General features: G+C 39.2%; 1 protein-coding gene across 2 annotated transcripts in view; it reads right to left on the reverse strand.

Annotated features, from left to right (window-relative positions):
• Window positions 1-5,706: 5,706 nt before the first annotated feature.
• Window positions 5,707-20,591, reverse strand: part of PANK1 (pantothenate kinase 1) — a 38,221-nt gene continuing 23,336 nt past the window's right edge. The window contains exons 3-7 of one of the 2 annotated variants that reach the window (XM_074959986.1): window positions 16,931-17,184; window positions 14,089-14,265; window positions 13,341-13,464; window positions 7,710-7,835; window positions 5,707-7,052 (exon numbers count right to left, since the gene is read on the reverse strand). In XM_074959986.1, the coding sequence (XP_074816087.1) occupies window positions 6,993-7,052; window positions 7,710-7,835; window positions 13,341-13,464; window positions 14,089-14,265; window positions 16,931-17,184 (741 nt within the window). In that variant the 3' untranslated portion in view covers window positions 5,707-6,992. The remainder of the gene's footprint in view (window positions 7,053-7,709; window positions 7,836-13,340; window positions 13,465-14,088; window positions 14,266-16,930; window positions 17,185-20,591) is intronic. The other variant, XM_074959988.1, reaches the window with a different exon arrangement.

The raw sequence follows: 20,591 nt of genomic DNA on the forward strand, positions 1-20,591 counted from the left end.
GGGCCTCTCACCTCCCCCATCTCAACACTTGGAAGATCATCTGGAAGACGAAGGCTTTGAACTGAGGAGATTGGTCCCAGGCTGGGAAGGGAATCCTGCCTGTGCATTAAGAGCTGTGAACTGCATGGAATGTCTACTGGGGTGAGAAACTGCTTGATTCAAATCCTGCTTAGTTTGTAGAATTTAGACTACAAATTTATTTGTATTTCTTATGTAGCCAACTGTGATCTCTATGCCTGCTATTTATAATCTCTTAAAATCTGTCTTTCTATAGTTAATAAATCAGACCCCTTTCTCTTTAGGATGGACTGGCCTCTATTCCAGTATAGTCTGGGACATGGACATGGGTTCTACAGACCACCTCTTAGTATCTCTTCTCAGACTGGGCTCATGAGCATGGATTTTTCTAAAGGGCCCAGAGGCCACTCCTGTTACACCCAGGGCACCTCTCTCATGCTCCCCAGCTAGTTCCAACCACCAAACGTTAGAAATTATTTGATTACATTTGACATCTTTAAATATAAATTATGAACAGCTCCTCTAGCTCTCATCTACTGCTATGGAGGTAAGGGCAAATGTCTGGCATAGTTTCTACAGTTTGTATTATCTTGTTTTTCCTCTGGATACAAAGGCTCTTTGCACGTTTAAAAGACAGCCCCTAAATGGGGGACCAACCACTCTGAAATACGAACAATCATGGATGTTTATTGTGTCACCAGTTCAACCTCACATGGTTTTCCTCTCCAAAAATGCAACTATGTCCTGCCAAAAATCACTTGTGGCTATCCTAATGACGGTCTCAAAGGAACATGAACGCTGAGAAGACTAACAGCTGGAGTAGCCTTGCCAAAGTCGGAGCATCAAAATATGTATTACTATCCTACAAGAAATCATATATACGTACTTCCATCAGAATTGAAACCCAAGTTTCAGAGCAGATTTGAGGAGTTTAAAGTTGGGGTTTTTTTTTGTCTTAGTACCTTTCTCCCCTCCCCACCCTGCACAGCCAACAATAACTTCTACCCAATATGGTACTCAGAGGTCTTTATTACTGAAACTACACTTCAGATTATCTCTCTCCCTATGAAGTGATGAGGCACAGACTTGACCTTCCTTAAAAAGGCTATTAATCAGATGAGAAAACAAACCACCAACTGTTGTTTTTTTCAAATGGCCATTATAAAGTGGGGCCCACATTGGTTAGTGTTTCCCTAGAGCAGAGGGAGTGGGGGTGGGATTAGAAGAAACAGAATATGCCCCAAAGTGAAAACAGAGGTTCTCACCCATGTTGCTCATTTTACAAATGAATTATTGCCTTAGCAGATTTCAGAGAGGAAAGCTAAGGCGATCAATCCAGCCTAGTTTTGTATGAATGTCCCAGGAATTAATATTGAAATGGTGCTTTGAACATGTTTTAAGAATCTGCAAACTAGCCGATCTCCCTCACCTGGCAGACTACCTCCCTACCCCTGTCCTCAGGACGTCATGAGGAGTTGGGAACCCTGTATTTGGACCCCTGTAACAACTCCTTCCCCCTGTTGCAATGGAGTCTAAAATGCTCAGGATCCAAAGGTAAGGCAGGGAACACATTTTTATACATTTGTATAGCATCTAGCACAATAGGGCCCTGATCCTGATTTGGGCCCTTGAGCACCACTGTAATATCAATTTAAACAATTAAATTTGTATACATATAGGTTTGTTCTAAGAGATTCAGATCCTTTGGCGATACTCTCACACTGGTGAACACTGCACAAATATTTTGGAGACAGAAGGTGGGTGAGGTAATATCTGTTATTGGACCAACTTCTATTGTCTCTCTCACCAGCAGAAGTTGGTCCAATAAAAGATATTACCTCACCCACCCCAGTCTAATATCCTGGGACCGACCAGGGTACAACAACACTGAATCCAAATATCTTACCATAAAAATAATGCAATCTGTGCTTCAGAGGATTAATTATAACATTCATAGAGTGTCATATTTGTATAATAAAATACAAATATGCATGACAGCAAAAAATAATGTTAAGGTATTAAAAATCAGGCCAATCCTAGAATAAGACAGTGAATCACATTTTTAACATCATAGGAGAGATTAGTAGGTAGATTTCAAGATGACAAAAGAACTATAGGGACTGTTTTGGCCTTTGGCAGCACATATATTTTTACTTATCTTCTTATTTGAGCCTCTTTTTATTACTTCTTGCTCTTTATTTTTCTTACTATGTGTTCTTCAACCCAATTTTACTAATATTTGTTAAAAATATTAAACCTCTCTTGTATTGTGATGCATCTTTGACTGTCGTGTTTTGTTATACATTTCCTTTAAAAGATCTCAGACAAAAATTAGCAAGAAAAGGGGTTACATCCATGCAAACAAACAGCTATGCAGAGAGCATTAAAAACATTTAATCACTGTAGCAGGGAACCTATTATGCCCTTTAAGTTTCATGTTCAGAATACATACAGCATTTTAAAATAGAGCCTTATTTTGTGCTTTACCCAAACAGTTGAGACCAGAGACACCTGAGCTTATATAATATATATAATATTCTAGGGGCTGTTGTATATATAATGGCTGGGGTTGGGTTATTTTCAGAGAGGATCTCCAACTCTGGAGTTCACTTCCCTTCTTGCACTGACAGCCTGGATTTGTTGACCTTCCAAGCGTGTTGCAAGATCTACTGATGTAAGTGCTTTCTCCTCAAGAGCCTTGTTTTATTTGTGGACCAGGCAGTTCTTTTCACCTTTTTTTACATTGTTAATTTACAGTATGTTTCTAAATTTGTATTCTTCCACCCAGTTACAAGAAAACTGAAAATACAATATAGTAAGTAAAGTACACATTAAGCAAAGCGATGGATGTTCTCATGTCAAACAATCACCTGTTAGGAAAAGGCAAGGGGAGTAGAGAAGAGGGCAGAACAGATTTGTGTCTGTAACAATGTAAACAAAATGTGTAATGTCTTTGGTATGCAGAGCAAAGCCAGAGACCGCTATCAGAATTTGCACTGCTGATATTATGGGTCCCTCTAATGTTATTATAGCAATTGCAACCACCTAATATATCTGAGCTCATTTGTGGTTAGTAACAGCATCAAAAGATTCAGTTTGTAATGGTTCTGCATATGACAATTTTGAGAAGGAAAACAACTAAAATACATTAGCAAGCTGTTTGCAGTTTATAAATATTAATAAATTACTGAATTTCTTTGTAAAGAGAATAGAAATAATGTTAAACAGAACTCTAATTAAAAGTAGACCGTTTTCTCATGATTTCTGTCACATTAAAGCCAAGGTCAACACTAGCACTAAAGGGCTATAGTACTATGTGTCTTCTATCAGCAAGTCTAGAAATACCTCTATATGGTCCTTATCCCCACAGTATCTAAGCAGTAGCCAAGACACACCTCTGATACTAACCTGTTTCTCCTATTCACCAGCTCAAGACATGCAGGAACTGGGAAAGCTGACAGGTTCTGAGCAAGAAGAGCACACAGGACAGAGGATGGCCAGAGAAAGTTTGAAGTAGAAGAACAGGAGATGGTAGATAGTATTAAAATCCTCTGGCAGAACAACTCATAGGGAAGCAACCCATGGCTTTACTGGAGCTGTAGTGAATGTTCCAGATGGGAAAGGTGATCTTACTTCCCCAGCCGGAAGAGTCCATTTCACAGGCTGCTGGAAGCTGCTGCCAAATTGAACCAACACAGGTTGGAGGACATAGTAGGGACTTGTTGCTCACCTGAACTCTAACAAGCTCTTATCTCTTCTCCTTGTCTTTTTCCTCTGTAGGAAAAACATTAGAAGAGCCAAGCAGGTTGTGTGGGCTCCATGGTTCAAGGCAGAAGTGGATCAGAAACAAGTAATTGTACTGATGGGATGACTGACATTGGTTTGCCTCTGGCTTTCCTATAATATAGCACTCAAAAAGAGTAAGAGGAGGGGAGAAAAGAAGAATGGACAAACGACAACAGGATTTACACTTCATACACCCAAAGCATGATGTTTGAAAATAAGTAAGGCTAAGATTTAGTCATAGGTATTTTTAGTAAAAGTCAGACAGGTCACAAGCAATAAACAAAAATTCACAGCCTGTGACTAAATCTTAGCTGCTCTGGGGCACCCTGGGGGGGGGGGGGGCGCTGCTCTGGGGGGCCCCAGTGGGCCGACAGCTGGCCCCTGCTCCAGCAGCGAGGGCTGACTGCCTCTGAAACTGCTGCTGCTCCAGGGCTGCCCCTGGGGCCAACTGCACCGGCCGCTGCTTGAGTGGCCCCGGGGCCAGCTGCCTGGGGCTGCCCCAGCAGAGGCCAGTGTGGCTGGCCCTAGGACCAGCTGCTTGGGTGGCCCTGGATTCAGCTGCACCAGCTGCTGCAGAAGTCTCATAGGTCTCGGAAAGTCAAGGAATCTGTGACCTCTGTGATCCACGTGACAGACACTCAGCCTTAAAAGTAAGTCATTAAGGAAAGAAACTGCTGCAGTTCTCAAATACAGTTGTGCTCTACACTGTAGCACACAGAACTGAGTGTTGTCCTGTCAACAGTAATGCATACAGGGCTTACTATTATAGCTTCAAATCAAAAGCACATAAAAAGACTTTTCTCCTGGGAGTAACAAATATCTCTAAGTGCTTGCTATGTTCAGTAAGTCTTTTGCCTGAAAGGTTAGGTACAATATGCTAGTAGTTTTTAATCGACTCCAGATAAAGGATGGCTCTTCAGTATTTGACTTCTTTATGCTGCTTAGAGCGGTCCAAAAAATTGTCTGTCATGCAAACTATAATTCTTCTGAATCAGTGTGACTGTGGAAGATCTTCCCTCCTGAGCACAGCTTACATGTCCAAGTTCACAGCTCCAGCTCTGGTAATTGTGGAAATACTGAAATAGTTGCATGTGTGATTCTGCATGGGCACATTTACCTTGTGAACATTCTTTGCACTGAAGCTTGAAAAGTAAATCTTGTATGTCCATTATAACTGCTGGCTTTTAAACAATTGAGGAGGCATGCAATCTTTGAAATAGCCAACACCAAGACCTGGTCGACGAAGCTATATTGCTCAGGGCTATGAAGAATTCCACGCACTATGTGATGTAGCTAGGTCAACCTACCTACACTGTAGACACAGCTCGGTCACTGGAAGAATTCTTCTATTGCCCGAGCTGTGTCTAGTCTATCACCTCTTGAGGGGGTGGAATCACTACCGTGATGGAAAATCACCTTCCACTGATGTATAAGTGTCTACACTACAGAGCTACAGCGGTGCTGTAGTAGCCCTTGAAGTGTAGACATACCCACAACATCCAAGATTATGCAACTCTCCTCTTTAGCAACTTAAAAGCTTAATGTAACTTATTTTGTTCATATTGGACTAGAAGCATTCAGACAAATGTATCCCATCTGTAGCTCTTTCAACAACATTATAGTTAATTATGTTAAAAGATTCTCACACGTTGTGGTTCATAGAAGTCATACAACCTATGAAAAAAGTCAAAATGTAAAACGGCAAAACTTTAAACCTGTCACATAATAAGCAGTTCAACAAAGTCTCAAATGAGTGGATGAATCGAAGTAAGAAAGGCCAAACTGACGTAATATAGGAAAAACAAGTACCAGGAACAGATCGTAAAAACAACAGGAAGATGTAACCAAATTAATACTACTAGGTACTTTATATAGTTTGGTTTAAAGAAATGAATTCCACAGATACATTAAAAACCATCACACAGTAAAGGCCTTTATTTCCAGCAGACAAGTCAACGCTTCCGTTAGAATCAATTTATCCAAGGTTTGAGAGAGATGGGAATTAATGACTGTGTTCAGAAACAAAAAACCAAAACACATCAGAGAACACATGCTCCCTAAAATTATGCTGTCCCTCTGATGGACCCTTTACATCATGTGACGCATCAAAAAGGATGAATTTCAAATACAGATTTGTAAGACAGAATGATTGAGGAAAAAATATTCAGACTTTACCAAGTCCTGGAGGCAAAATTAAACTTTAGTTCCTAATCCAATATATGATACAATAAGTATTGGTTCTAATTTTAGAAAGTGGGATTTGAACAACAAATTTGATGAACATAAAATTTAAGAAGTTATTGTAATGACTACAGTAGAGTCCTCAGACATATTGAAATTATTCTCCCTTGTTATTTTCTAATGTTAAGTATATACTGTATAAATACCACCTGTACCATAGAGCTCTTTTCATAGATGAATTTTACCATAACAGGATTTTGTTTTAGTTTTGACCCAGTAATCAAAAATTTCAGAAAGGAATAGGCCAAAATGCAAGGGACTTTGGTGCCACAATGAGCAATTAACTCATGTTCATGACTTCAAAAGGTGCCAGTGACTACACAAATCTTATCCCCATCTCAGCAGGTCTGCTAGTGCCTCTTTGTGAACAGAAACACATGTAGTCAAAGAAAGGGCATCTTTTTGCAGGAGGGATGAGAGGGAAGAGTATCTTTTTAAATAAAAAAAAGTGAAGGCAACAAAATCAATTAGTTTAGTGTTCACAGTAAAATGTGCCAGCTTTGTAGTTTCATTTGAAACCAAGAGTAAATCATGAAACGTCATGAAAAAATAAGATAAAAATCTCCTAGAGTGATTACTAGATGAAGTTAAAATTACCACACTAATCAGTAAACCCCAGAAGAAACGCAGGTGTCTCATAGTATAGGTCCTTTTTTAAACAGTGTGCACTTTTAAAAATCAATCCATAAAATCTGCATGTTTGGCCACGTTGCACAGGTTTTTTTACCCCTAAAAAATACAGTGTACAGAAAAAAACTTTTTATTCCCAGTATGAATTTTGAAGTATTAAGCTCAAAACCCAAAAGTTAGAGATCAGCTAAAAGGATTTTAAATTATTTACAAATCCAGCAGGTAGAACTGCCATAATGGCTTCATTTCCATCCTTATAGTGGCTTTCATTCTATCCAGCAGCATCTTTGACAGGTATCCACTTCCAGTGAGCTTTGTCACTGATCTTCTGTCATTTTAAGCAATTCCAGAAGGGCCCCAACAGCTCCAAAATAACCCTTAAAAACAAAACCAAGAACTATCAGAAATTCTGAAGTACAACCGAGTAGCACAATACTCATAATGCTTTCAGCATTGATAAGGCAGTTAAAAAGATATACATCTTGTGAGATCAGTCACCTATACCAGTGTTCTACACGTGGATTGTAATTAAATGATTCCAGTGGGAGAAGAAAAGGGTCCAGTTGTATCATTATAAGCCTTACACAGCTTGTTGTGACTAACCAAAGGTCAAAACAGAACTTGTTATGGAACCACTGTAGTGACTCCACACACATGGTAAGACAGTTTCCATTTTAACCCTATTAATTTAATTTTGACATCATTTGACATTTTGTAAAAACAAAATCCCAAACAACCAATACAAGTATCAGGCCTGAAATGCTGCATGCATAGTTTTATGCCAGAGAAAGTTTTGGGCAGATGTATGAGGTTTATCAAATGAAAGTAAATCCAGATGAGCACCCAAACTAATTACAATTCAGGGATTTACATCTTCAACCACCTCCTGAGTTAAAGGCCATTTTCACAGAACCTAGTCTATCGCCCCCTTTGGCTTTTTAAGAGAAATATTCTCTGTGCAACTCTGTACACTCAAACATCACAGATATAGTTTCCTATAACTAATAAAGAATTTAATGGATACATTTCCCTACCTCATGTTCCAAAAACAGAGCCTTCAGCTGTCCCTTGGACCAATAATCCATAGCATATGCTAGCACCTTCATAGAGATCATATTGATTCTGAGAAAGTTTCCTACAAACACCACTCTGTCAATGTTCTGTAAAATAACAATACAAAGATGAAGAATAAAACTAAATTCAGTAGGTGTGCTGCTTTAGACATGCAATTTTATTTCTATGGAGAAAAAAAAACTTGGGAATTTTCAACTTTATACCAGGTTGGATAAAAATCAATCGGACTTTTTCGATAAAATACTTTGAGGAAAAAGCCTATCTAGAGATAGTTTTAATTAAGATACATTATAGCTCAAAGATATCTCATCACGGAATAGGGATTATAAATTATAATTCTATAGGATGAAACAATATATTCATGTAATGTTTAAGTTTTGTAAATGAGTTCCAATAGTTCATGGATTAGGGATCCTATTTTATGAGGTTCCAGGGGCTTCTGTATAGATTTAGGTTCATCCTTCTATCTACCCAATGAGACTCAGTGCTCAGTCTAGAAGATACCATCAGAGATGCTTAGTTTTGCAGTTCTCAAACTCTGGATGTGTCTCCCCAGAGGTAACATGCTTGTTAACAGCAAAAAGGTTTTAAAATAAATAATATAGAGGTGAGAAACAACAGAACTCAACTCTTGTCCCTCTGAAAATTTGGGTACACAGAGTTAATCCCTTACCTCTCTCTAAAAGTGCAAAGTTTCAAAGAGTTCAATGAATAGATGATTGTTGGGGGCGGAATAGATTTGGATAAGGAGAAGAAGTCTGGAGATAAATGTGAGAAGCGAGGGACATATGCTTGTTTTGTTAAAATATTATATATTTGCTGTTGAAGAAAAAAATCCAGAATACTTAATATGTTATTGTTTTAGTTAAATAAAACAATCAAAAATGTCTGTCTGGTGATGTTCTCCTCCTAATACAGCATGGCAAGAAAATCCTCCAAATATTAATGATTAACCTGTTGAATTAGAGATAGTTCACCTCCCAATGACTTCATAAATATCTGCTTCAATTACCTTTGGTAAATGAAATAACCAATCATTCATTTTCTGATATAGCTGTAAAACTAATCAGAAAAGTTTTCAAAATAAATCACTGTTTAAAAATGTATAGCATGTACCTTCTAAAAACGAAACCTACATCTATCTCTGAGTTGTGAAGAATATGTATTAAGGTTATAACAACCAACAAGAATGCACTTTTATGTAGAAAACCATGATTAAATCGAGTCTTCCTGACTAATGGTTTAAATCATGATTTAAATCAAATCTACCGTGCTTTATACATCATAGCAATGCAACCCTAATTCTCCAAACTGGAACCCCAAAAGCAGTAGGTAGCTGTGTTTACTAAGGAGACAAGTGGCAGCAGGAAGGCAGATTTTATTTGAAGGACAGGATAAAGTATGTCACTAATGTGTTGCATACATATAATCACATGGCACTTAGAGGATGTATGATAGTATGAGATATTTCTCTGATGTGGTAAAACTGAAGTGTTAGTTAGCAATGCTATTTCCATGTTCTCATATGTAATTTATTACATATGCATTTTTATTAATATTTCATTTATTAAGTGAATCAGCCCTTGAAGAGTCAAGATAATCAACAAATCCACCTGGCTCCAGGGGAACCTTTGAAGGGCATTTGATAAGGATTACTCTACAGATACACATGTCATCATCATTCCCAAACTGTGGTTCCACTCTGAAAAGTGTGGCAAGCCATCTCAGGGCAGGGTAAATCACAAAAAAAAGGATGGATTTAGTGAAGGCATTGGCACAGGCCACTGCGGCCCAACAAGAGGCTACTAGGGTAAAGATGGCTGCCCAGCAAGAGTCAGTACGCGTCCAACAGGAGACGAACCAATTACTGATGAACCAGGCAGCCCAAGATCGAGCCACCCTGAATGAAGTAGTGAACCAGTTAAAAGCACTGACCACGCTGACGCCCGGGCCCCAGGGGATCCAGCCGCTGCAGGCAAGCAACTATTTACAGACTACGGACAACGATAGAGGCATATCTCCTCGCCTTCGAGAGGACGGCACTGTGGGAGGCCTGGCCCCAAGACAGGTATCCTGGCTCCATTTCTGTGTGGGGAGCCCCAAAAGGCCTATTTCAACATGACCACAGAGACAGCTAAGGATTACCCCCAGCTGAAGGTGGAAATCCTGGCAAGGTCAGGTGTGACGTCAGCCATACGGGCTCAGTGCTTCCATGAGTGGAAATACCAGGACAGCAAACCGCTGACACCATGTGTGGCAAAATACCTTGTTCGCCTCAGTAGGCTCAGTCCTTTTTAGCCTTGGAGACTCAGGTTTGGGACAAAAGTGACTGTAAAATGGCAGGGTGAGGTTCCACATTTATTGTCTCTCACTGGTTTCAATGTTAACTGAGCTCAGTTTATATGAAAAAGCATTATTTGTTTTGTTTTTTTCAAACAAACATACAAAAAACAAACAGAAAACCACCTTTCCAATTTCAATCTAAGGGCCAATCAAGGTCAAGCCAACCTTTTTCCACACATTACCGCCTGTAGTTAAGGTTCCTGTAGCCCATTATGCCTTCAGTTACGCCTATGCTACCCCATTGAATCCAGTTCTGGTGATGATGTACAAAGAGAAACAGAATCTAGCATTCGTCATTTTAAAATAGTTCACACCCAGCAAGTCAACAGTTCAACAGCAAGTGAGTACCTGAACGTGAAAAAACGTATAAGACTCTTGTTGGGAGCTTAGATGATGATGTATTTCATTAACAATCTCTGCTGAATATCAACAGAATTATCTCTAAAGATGATGACATATGCTTATGAGGCCACAGACTCCAGAGGGTCAGTTAATAAGATTTCTATCCTCCACTGTAAAACTTCATTATCTAAATAAAGCTTTTGTTGCTAAATACAGTCTCATCTGCACATTTGACTATTCTTTTCCAAGTAGTTTAGCCATGCTGATATAAATAACTAGACCATGATGTCCTTTAGCACTGTCCAGTGGTGTTGTCTGAAGAGGATGTCACACTCAAAAGGTGTAAGATATTGGATAGTGCTGAAGTACATCATGGTCCAGTTATTTATATTAACATGGCTAAAAGAAGAGTCAAATGTGCAGATGAGACTATATTTAGCAACAGCAGCTTTATTTAGATAATGCAGTTTTACAGTCATGGAGGATAGAAAACTTCTAATTAACCCTCTGGTGTCTGTGGCCACATAAGCATATATTCACATATCCTCCTAAGAACGTATTTGGCTGGAGATGTGGAAAAAGTCAGTATTTTACAGGTTAAGGTTAAAAATGGGCAGCAACATTCTGCATTCTCCAAGCAGACAGTGCTTTCTACTCTGTAAAGCACATTTCTTGCAAACGGACGGCAAAGACATATGCAATACATTTCTGTTAATGCAACACTGGCAAGCTGTTTAGGAACCAAATTTAACTTCATTCTTAATAAACTTTCCTTTTCCCCCCCAAATATGACCATGAAGTTATTAGAAAATCAAAACAAATGGTATCTGACATGGACACACACTTTTTATTGAAAATCCTAAACCTAAAAGAAAACTATTCATACATGTCATTCACTATCCTATCACAAGTATGCAAAATTTATGGCAAATTATTTAAAAAAAAAACCAATTAATTGGTTGGACAACTGATTAAAAATCCCATTAAAGATTCCACAGGGACTAACAGAAGGAAATATGGCTACAATAATGAAATTGGCATGACCATTTCTATTTTCAGTCACTTGTAAACTTTCTGGAACGATCACCTTTTGGTATAAAACTTTCTAGGCCTGGCTTCTGCCCAGGGATACATTTTGTGTGGCAGTTTAAGTAAAGACAGTTCAGCCACTTTTGAGTACAAGGAGAATAAGAACACACTACTCTTATATAAAATTCTTACTACCCTTTTAGCAGTTCTACAGCCAAAATGAAAGTTGAAACATAGCAGCCTTCAACCAATGAGGAAATCTGATGAAATTCAGATTTGATCTGATCAAGTTATGACATCCTGAAAATGACATATGATATACACTGTGTAGTGTTTTTCATTAAACTATTAACAACCGTAGCCCAACTGTGGAAGGCTACGTAGCATATATATCTGTGGCCAATTTAGCTATACAGTGAAATCTGTATTGATGGTGCGGTATGGAGGGCTACTGTATACTTTATATGGTTTGTTAGGTGCTCTGCAGCTAGGGAAGATGTAAAGTACTTCCCCCAGCTGTGAACAGTAGAGGGGGGTCCTTTGTGCCAATCCATGGGACAGTGTTTCATTGACATGTACCGCAAAATATCCAGACGATGGAATTTACACACTCTTGCCAGCTTTATGCAAGCCATCCCAGCTCTGAAGTCCAGGAGGAAGAATCTTTATTTATTCATCATCTTCATATTTAATCATTTTCATTAATATGTTTAAGCTACAACAATAAGACTCATCAAATCTCATGCTTCAGGGCCTAAACTGGTTTCTCCAGTGAGTCACAAAGGAATCATCATCATGGCCCTGACCCAACACATAAGGCTTCACAACAGGCTATGTGCCTTGTTGCTGGTAGGGGTATAGTTTTGCCTTTCTCTGAGAAGATCAAGAACTGGTTATTGGATTAATCCCAACCAGTGAATCACATAAAACAAACAGTTTGCTCCTAAAACAAAAATATTTATTATTCAGCCTAGGATTTTTCTCTGTACGCCTAGCCCATCACACGTTGTGAACAATTGTTCTTCCTTTGTGTCATACAACTGAAATAAGCATAAGAAACAAGATCAAAGTGTTGGTGGGGAAAAATCTATTTAGATGTCCTCTATGAAATGCAAGTTATTTATCACATCTGTCCATTTTCCCTAGCAGTTCTACAGTTCATCCAGTTAAAAGAAATTGGGTCAAAAATCTCTTTGTAGAGGCATATCGCAGAGGGTCATTAGTTATCTTTTTTTCTCCTCTTAATGCAACACATGTGGATCTCTGTTGTAACTCTTGATGCTTTGATAGCCCTGTACAATGCTGCTTGAACTCCGTGCCACAAGGCAACACTGTAAAGAAGCTGAAAGCAAAAAGAATGTAGAAAACCCTGATGACTGAAGATGACTTTCCAGAAAATGGAGAGTACTTAGAGCAAAAACTAACTTCATGAATAGTTCTTGACCACCAGGTCATGAAACAAACACAAACAAAAACCAACGCAATGCGAATGCGGCAGTCATACTTTATTGCTTATGGGATAACAACAAGAGCTACTAAACCAAGAGATAATTAGAAGAATTGATCTGTTATATTGATCTAAAGAGTGAGAACAGCTGGACGGCTCTGGGGATCATTAATTATAGGAGTGTTCATTTATTATAAAACCTTGGGTTTTTTTAAATCCAAATGTCCTGTGCCTTATAGCAAAGAGTACCTTATAATGGAGTTAATAGTAGACTTCAAAAGAGCTAGGAGCCAATATTAAATGTGTGCATCTATCTAGTAGGGCAGTCATTGAATAGGTATATAAGCATTTTGCACTTACTGTTTTTGTTATCTGTACTGCAGTAATGCTAGAGGCCTCAATGAAACGTACAGTGAATTTGCAGACTTACCTCATTCAGTGCACACATGCGAGCAATGGAGCCAATGTTGTTGGTGATAGTGACCAAGGTAGCTCTGGCCAGGTCCTCTTTACTGATGGAATCTCTTTTTTCTTTACTCATCATGTGGCCAAAGCTGTGTTGGAAATATTAACGTTCTTTTTATTCTAAGTTTTCAGAAAGGTTAAATTTCCACAGATCCACCTTAGTAAGCTTATAATATAAACAGTTTTGCTTGGATTTGATGCTGTTGACTCTGGGCATAATATTAAGGTTGCCAACCCTCCAGGACTGGCCTGGAGTTTCCTGGAATCAGCATACATTTTCCAGTGATTATTGAAAGCAATCCAGGAGATTTTTTTATGGGTTATTTTAAGAAAATGACATTATGTCATGTTGGGGGAAAAAAAGATCTCCTGGAATAGCTTCAGTCAGAGTTGGCAACCCTACGTAACATGGACATGTGAGAAAGGACCTCTTAAAAAAGAAAACACAATAGGAGAATACAGTTACAATGGGTAAAGGTGTTTCTTTCAAAATTAATGTATTTTAAATTAAAATAAATTTTATCTTCTAGACTTTGAATATTTTTATACTTTATTAGAAAACAAAAACAGGAGAGATCCTAAATAAGAATACCACAATACAGCAAGGTGACTTATATACAGACAGAGGACATAGGGTAGGAATTGAGAGTTCAGTTTAGTGTGCACAGCAAATTTCTATTAAGCTCTTTGAAAACAACCAGTTAAATATGTACCTTGATGCTACAGCAGATCCTTGAAGGCCAAATCGTTCATAGTCTCCCCCATAAATATCTTTTACCAGTTTATCAACGTTGGTGCTGTCTCCTTTAGCTGCCATTTCTAGTGCTTCTTCAAAAGTCTCACAGCCAGTCAGCAAACAGCACAGACCCAGGAACGTTCCACCTCCGAGACTAAAATGAGAAGAGTTCTTAGGCACCAGGCAGTTCTAAGAAGCGTCATCCACACATTCTGTCTCCTGCTTTTACTTGCTCTTTGCATGGCTCCTTTCTAGAAGTTCACATCTCCTGATTTGGACCAATGAGGAGAGACACTCTAGGCTGTATCTATGGTTATGAGCCATGCCAGGTCGACTCTCCATGATTAGAAGCCTGGTGATTCTAATCATGAAGATCTATCTGGGAGGACTCAAACCACAGGGATGCAACCTACAGCATATTGAGTCTCCCCCAAACCCATGCATGGCCATAGACTTGGAACTACAGCTCAAGCACGTGTGCGCAGTGCTCTAGCCATCTTTCCCTGGTCATAGGGGTCAGAGTGGAAATCACTGGTAATCAGCAACCAAAGCACCCCCAAGCCAGGGAGAAATGGGCAAGGAGCAGCCAGAACTGGGCACCTAGCAAGGGACCAGCAGGCCACCCAAAGCATCCCTCAGCTGATAACAGGAAGCAGCCAGATACTCTCCCAGCCCAGGGCAAGAAACAATCATAGTAACCAACGGCAGCTCTCCACTCCTGAGCAAGACGTAGCTGGGCAAAGCCACAAGAAGCAGCCAGGGTTACTTACAGGCGCCAAAGCCAGCAAGGAGCATGGCAATTCTTACGTTTCTTAAGCTTGTTCCATGCTGCAGCCTTGTCAGGCTTCAGCTCAGATAATCAGGACGTGTGTTGGTTATGTAAATACAGTAATGCATATTTATCATATGCATATTAGGATGTTGAATATTTGCATAACTCCTCCAGATTTATGAACCTTCAGCCTTAACAGACCTGAGCTCCAACATTTTTTAAAGTTGAATTTATATGTGAGCTCAGTGCTTGTGCAGGGTGAGAGCCCTGGAGATGAAAATCCTCATATATATCAACTGAGCTGAATGTACACATTTCTTCAAACTTTCCTGTCAACATGCCTAAGTCACGGCAACAAGGGAGTAGTTTGGCCTATTCACTCCTTGACCTCTTTGCTGAAACAAGAGTGACAATGAGTCCAAGGTGGGACAGTATTTCTATGGAGTGAACAGCTGTCCAACTAGAAAACGGACTATTAATTTATTCCACAAAGGCTACCTGCTGCTGACCTGGGTCAATTTAGAACCAATTAGATAATCTCAGATCTGAATATTCACAACGAAGTACCACTACAAATTGATGTTTAAGCAACAAGAAATATACACATTATTCTTATAATTCAGATTTTTGAATTGGTTAAAAAATTATCCACATAACATACAGGATTGTGGACATGATTCTCCTCTGAAGTCAATGGAGTTATGGTGTGTAACAGGACATCCAAGCCCTACAGTTTTACGATCAGTTTGTTTGTACTGTATACTTGGAAACGAGACAAACAGTTCAAGGCTATCGAATGCTAAAGGCAAAGGAGTTTTCAAGTTAAAGGTCTCCTGTGCATCCATACTAAAAATATTATTATTATATTATTCATGGGGGGCGGGGGGGAAGCAGCACACACACACACTCTTACATAGGCTGAAGTCAAAAACATGTTCTATATCCTATGTGTAATGAAAAACAGTGAAATTTTCAGTGTGCCTTCAGTGTTTAAGTGATCTATCCATAGGTCCGAACATACATTCAAGCTTTAGGAAGAACAGACCATTAGTGAGTTACATATCCTCCACATTAATCAAAAAGAGGAGTGGGGAAGGCAACAGAGCGTTGCCACAGGTTACCCATCAAAAGAGTGGGAGAAAAGATGCAGCACTGGGAGGTTTTAATATGAATGATGGACTGACAATGAAGGGGGAGTCATAGAAAAACAACAAATACAGTTAGAAATATTGCCAAATCCCAGCTTGTTTAATCCTCTCTAGCAATGATAATTAGATGTCTCTTTCTTCAATTTTGGGGGAACTACTGTACCAAACTTCGTATTTCTTTCACGCTATTCATAGAAAAAAATCAAAAGGATGTTAGCAAATGCTTCAATAATTTAAAACCACCACCACCAAATTTTTAGTTTAATTAATCTTATCCCCAATATTCATCACATATAGGAATACACCGGACCCTCACTAGAACGCGTGTCTATATAGCACAAATTCGCATATAACACGGTTGTGGCCATGGATCCCAAATTTACTTACTTTAATTGCAATTCATTTTAACGTGGTCCCTGCTATAACGTGATACCGCACATAGATCCCAAATCCCATGTTTTAGCGAGGGTCCAGTGTATTTTCATTCCCTAATGTATGAATTGCTATAATATTGTATGCTTAGATAAGTTGTATAAATCGGTTAGTCTTTGAGGTGCCGCCAGACTCCTCCTTGTTTTTGTGGATACAGACTAACATGGCTACCCCCTGATACTTTGTATAATTCTTGTAATTTTTCTATATAATTCAAAAAATTAATTACATGCTGCTGTACTTAAATAGTCAACTGCAAGTGAAACAATGTAGTATTTTGGTTTTGACAATGCAAGCATCTCCATGAGGAGAGGGCAACTTAAACATTCAGTTGGGGTCCCTAGGTCCCTGGCAGAGGCTCCCCAGCAGCTGCAATGGATTGATGCATCTCCAAGCTGTCTTCTATGGAAGGACGGGGAGAGAAGTGGCAATAATCTGACCCCGTATATATACAGTAGCATCCTTACCTGGTCCCTGTAACTCTTTTATAGTTGTCCTTGGAATACACTGCTAGGATGCTGACCCCTGAGCCTATGTTAACCAGCAACATTGGATATGGATTATCAAGGCAGTAAGGCTTTTTCTGACATTGTTCAGGAGCTGTGGGATTTTCAAAATAATAGCACTCTGGCTGGCCATTAAACCCAACAGAATCAACATACAGCAGGCCCTGGATCAAGCAGTCCAGCTCATCCAGTTTATGGAGCTGCAGATCAGCAATCTGGAAGAGACCAAGAAGTTAATAAATGAACATTTGTTAGTTCAACACATGCAACACAGAGAAGGGCAAAAGGCTCTGATGAAGCACTTTGTACTGTTTGAGTTGCATAATGTGTCACCATTAAAGTAGGCAAAGTTTCTTTTAAGCCAGAAGTCAAGTAAAAATAGATTGTTTGCCCAACAACAGGCATATCACAAAATGATCAGTACTATACAGTACAGTAGCAGTTTTCAACCCTTTTTCATCTGTGGACCCCTACAAATTTTTGAATGGAGGTGCGGATCTCTTTAGAAATCTTAGACAGTCTGTGGTCTCCAGGGGTCCATGGACCACAGGCTGAAAACCACTCTTCTTTGGTAACAACCACCTTTTGTAGATCCCCAGAGGTCCGTGGACCAAAGGTTGAAAATCACTGCAGTACAGGCTTCAGATTCCCTTTGCCTTAAAGAGATTTTTCTGGACTACTTGCACGGCAAACTGCTGCCACCAAGTCAGAGTTCAGATTAATCAGAAAACTCTCCAGCAAAACCTATTCTGCAGCTGTTTAACAGTATCTGACAGCCAGAGACAGCAGCATTTCCCAGAATGCACCTATTTATTCAGACATTCAAATCAAACATTCCATTGAAATCTAAACTTAAGTAACTTCATAGCTAAAATACCACCATCCCCCGGTCCATGCTTTATGAAACAAAGTACAAAAAAATTTAAACGTGTAAGATGTGCTAGTGGCACATCACAAAATACAGAAACATTATTAGTAAGGATTTACATTTCTACAGCACCTTTTTATCCAGAGATTTCAAAAAGCGGTTTCTTCCTTAGATTATACAGGTGGATCAGTTTAGGATGTCTCATAAAAACACATATTGGAAGTCATTATCTCCATGATTTAAATGTAAGAAACTGATCCCATGTGCACAGAAATAATCCTTGATAATGAAAGAATGGGCAAGAAGAGATATAAAATAACTTTTGTCTCAAAAGGATGTTTTCCTATGAAAACATCATAAGCCACCCATGACTGGACTTAAGCTTGTCATAACATATTACTTAATAGGCTCAGACTGACTGTTGCCTCCTGCTTGTATAAAACGACAGTTCTGTGGAAAGTGCCTCCTTCAAAATGACATAGGGGTTGAGTCCATATCAGGGAAGTAAACAATATGGGGGAAGGATGCAGAGAGAAAAAAAAAAATAACCATCCCCTGCTCAGGTCTACTGGGTTGCACTGTTTACATGATGAATGAGGAGAATGAAAAGGAGCTGGAAAAAGTAAGATTTTAAAGAAGGTTTATCAAAGTAGCCTTATAAAGCTGCTTTATAAACATGCTGATTTGGAACAATCCCCAGTTATTTGATTGCCACTTCTCTAACTGAATGAAGAGCAACCAGAAAAGATGTGCTCCATCCTGAGACAGTTTAAGATGAACACCACCATCCCTCATTAATTACAGAGGAAATAATTTTCTTGTTTTGCTAAATGCAACCCTGAGGTTAACTTTTCATTGCTCCAAATTCAGGGTAAGGTTTCCCACAGTAACCATAACCCTCTCCCAATATGTGCGTACATTATGATAAGGTTTCAGAGTAACAGCCGTGTTAGTCTGTATTCGCAAAAAGAAAAGGAGTACTTGTGGCACCTTAGAGACTAACCAATTTATTTGAGCATGAGCTTTCGTGAGCTACAGCTCACTTCATCGGATGCATACTGTGGAAACTGCAGAAGACATTATATACACAGAGACCATGAGGTCTCCATGGGAGGAGGTATTGTTTCATGGTCTCTGTGTATATAATGTCTTCTGCAGTTTCCACAGTATGCATCCGATGAAGTGAGCTGTAGCTCACGAAAGCTCATGCTCAAATAAATTGGTTAGTCTCTAAGATGCCACAAAGTACTCCTTTTCTTATCATGATAAGGGTCTTTCCTGACACAGTCACACGACACAGATGCAAGGTGGCAAAATGCTACATACTGCAGATGCATCTGTAGACAGATGCAATATACACAAATAGCGAAGGAAAATTCACTTTTCTCTATATTACTGAAGGAGTGGAATGAAATACAGTTACTTTCCAATACGCTTTTTTTATAACTCACATCACATATTGTTCACTGCTGTGTGAACATGCTGCATAATGAACATCTGATATAATGGGTATTAACAAGGGGGCCATAATTAGTGGTTATATGACCCTTTATTCTGACTTTCAAAAACTTGTGGACTTAAAATCTCATTCAACATTGCACCAGAATAATCATCTGTAAATGTTTTTGTCTCTCCAATAGGTCAATTTCATATAATGAAAAAGTATAACTAACACAACCCTAAGAATGAAATAACCTGAAGTATCAATATCAAGAAGAATGTTGGGAACAAAATTATGATTCTGACAGCAAAAATTCTAATTGCTGCAACTCTTGGGATCCATCCAGAGCTCTATTACAGAGAAGTGGAATGTAGGGGAAGTAGAGGAGGAGCTAACAGATCTGCTCTCAGCACCCAGGGGATGCAAAAGTTTCAATCCATGGTAACAGGGAAATGGGAATTTTCCCTGCTCTCAGGTGTCTCTGCTGGGTCAGTTGCTGCACAATCATCTGAAAGAAGTCCTTCCCCTGCGCTCTCTCACACAATATTCCCAGCAAAAAACTTACTAGAGAACAATTATTTTACCTGCTTACAAAACATTTTGTCACAAGTTTTGTCCTTCAATTTAGCAGGCTGAAAGTTCTTTATAACTTAATTATTTTAGCTTCAGAACATCTTTATGAGGTAAGTATTACTTACTCACATTCTACAGATGAGGGAACTGAATTAGAGAAAGCTTTATTTGCCCAATATCATACCACAAGTCAGTGGTAGCGTGAGGGAGAGAACCAGGTCTGTTCATTAACCAAAACCTATCCTTCATAGAAGTGACTCAAGTAGCTTGCCCACATCAGAAAATAGATGTTGCCTTAGACCTCAGCCATGGTATTGAGTAGGTCTATTTCTTTGCTGGTGCCATCATGCTACCCTGCCACATTCTGCTCCAGCTTGGCTTTCAACCTTCCAAGTCCCAGTTTTGCTGAAAAAGACCCAAAGCTTGACCACTGCCCCAATATCACTTTAGGTTGGGAGCTGAACAAACAAGCAGGACTCTTGAGGGGAAAGATTGGAGCTTGTGACGTTTACAGTGAGTTTTACTTGTTTAAATGGGAGCCATTTCTGGTTTGTTTTTTACTGCACCGCACAAATGGCTTTGTTTGGGACCGCCTATTGTATTTTTATTGGCATGTTTTGGAAACAGTTATGATGGCCACCAAACAGAGCGGTTCTTAAGAAGGCCTGAAAAACCATCAGGCGCAGGAAGTTATGGACAAGTTTATCTCAAGCTTGGAAACTAGTGTGATCATAGAGGGA

The sequence above is a fragment of the Natator depressus genome, chromosome 7 (assembly GCF_965152275.1).
Source record: "Natator depressus isolate rNatDep1 chromosome 7, rNatDep2.hap1, whole genome shotgun sequence".
Lineage (NCBI taxonomy): Eukaryota > Metazoa > Chordata > Testudines > Cheloniidae > Natator > Natator depressus.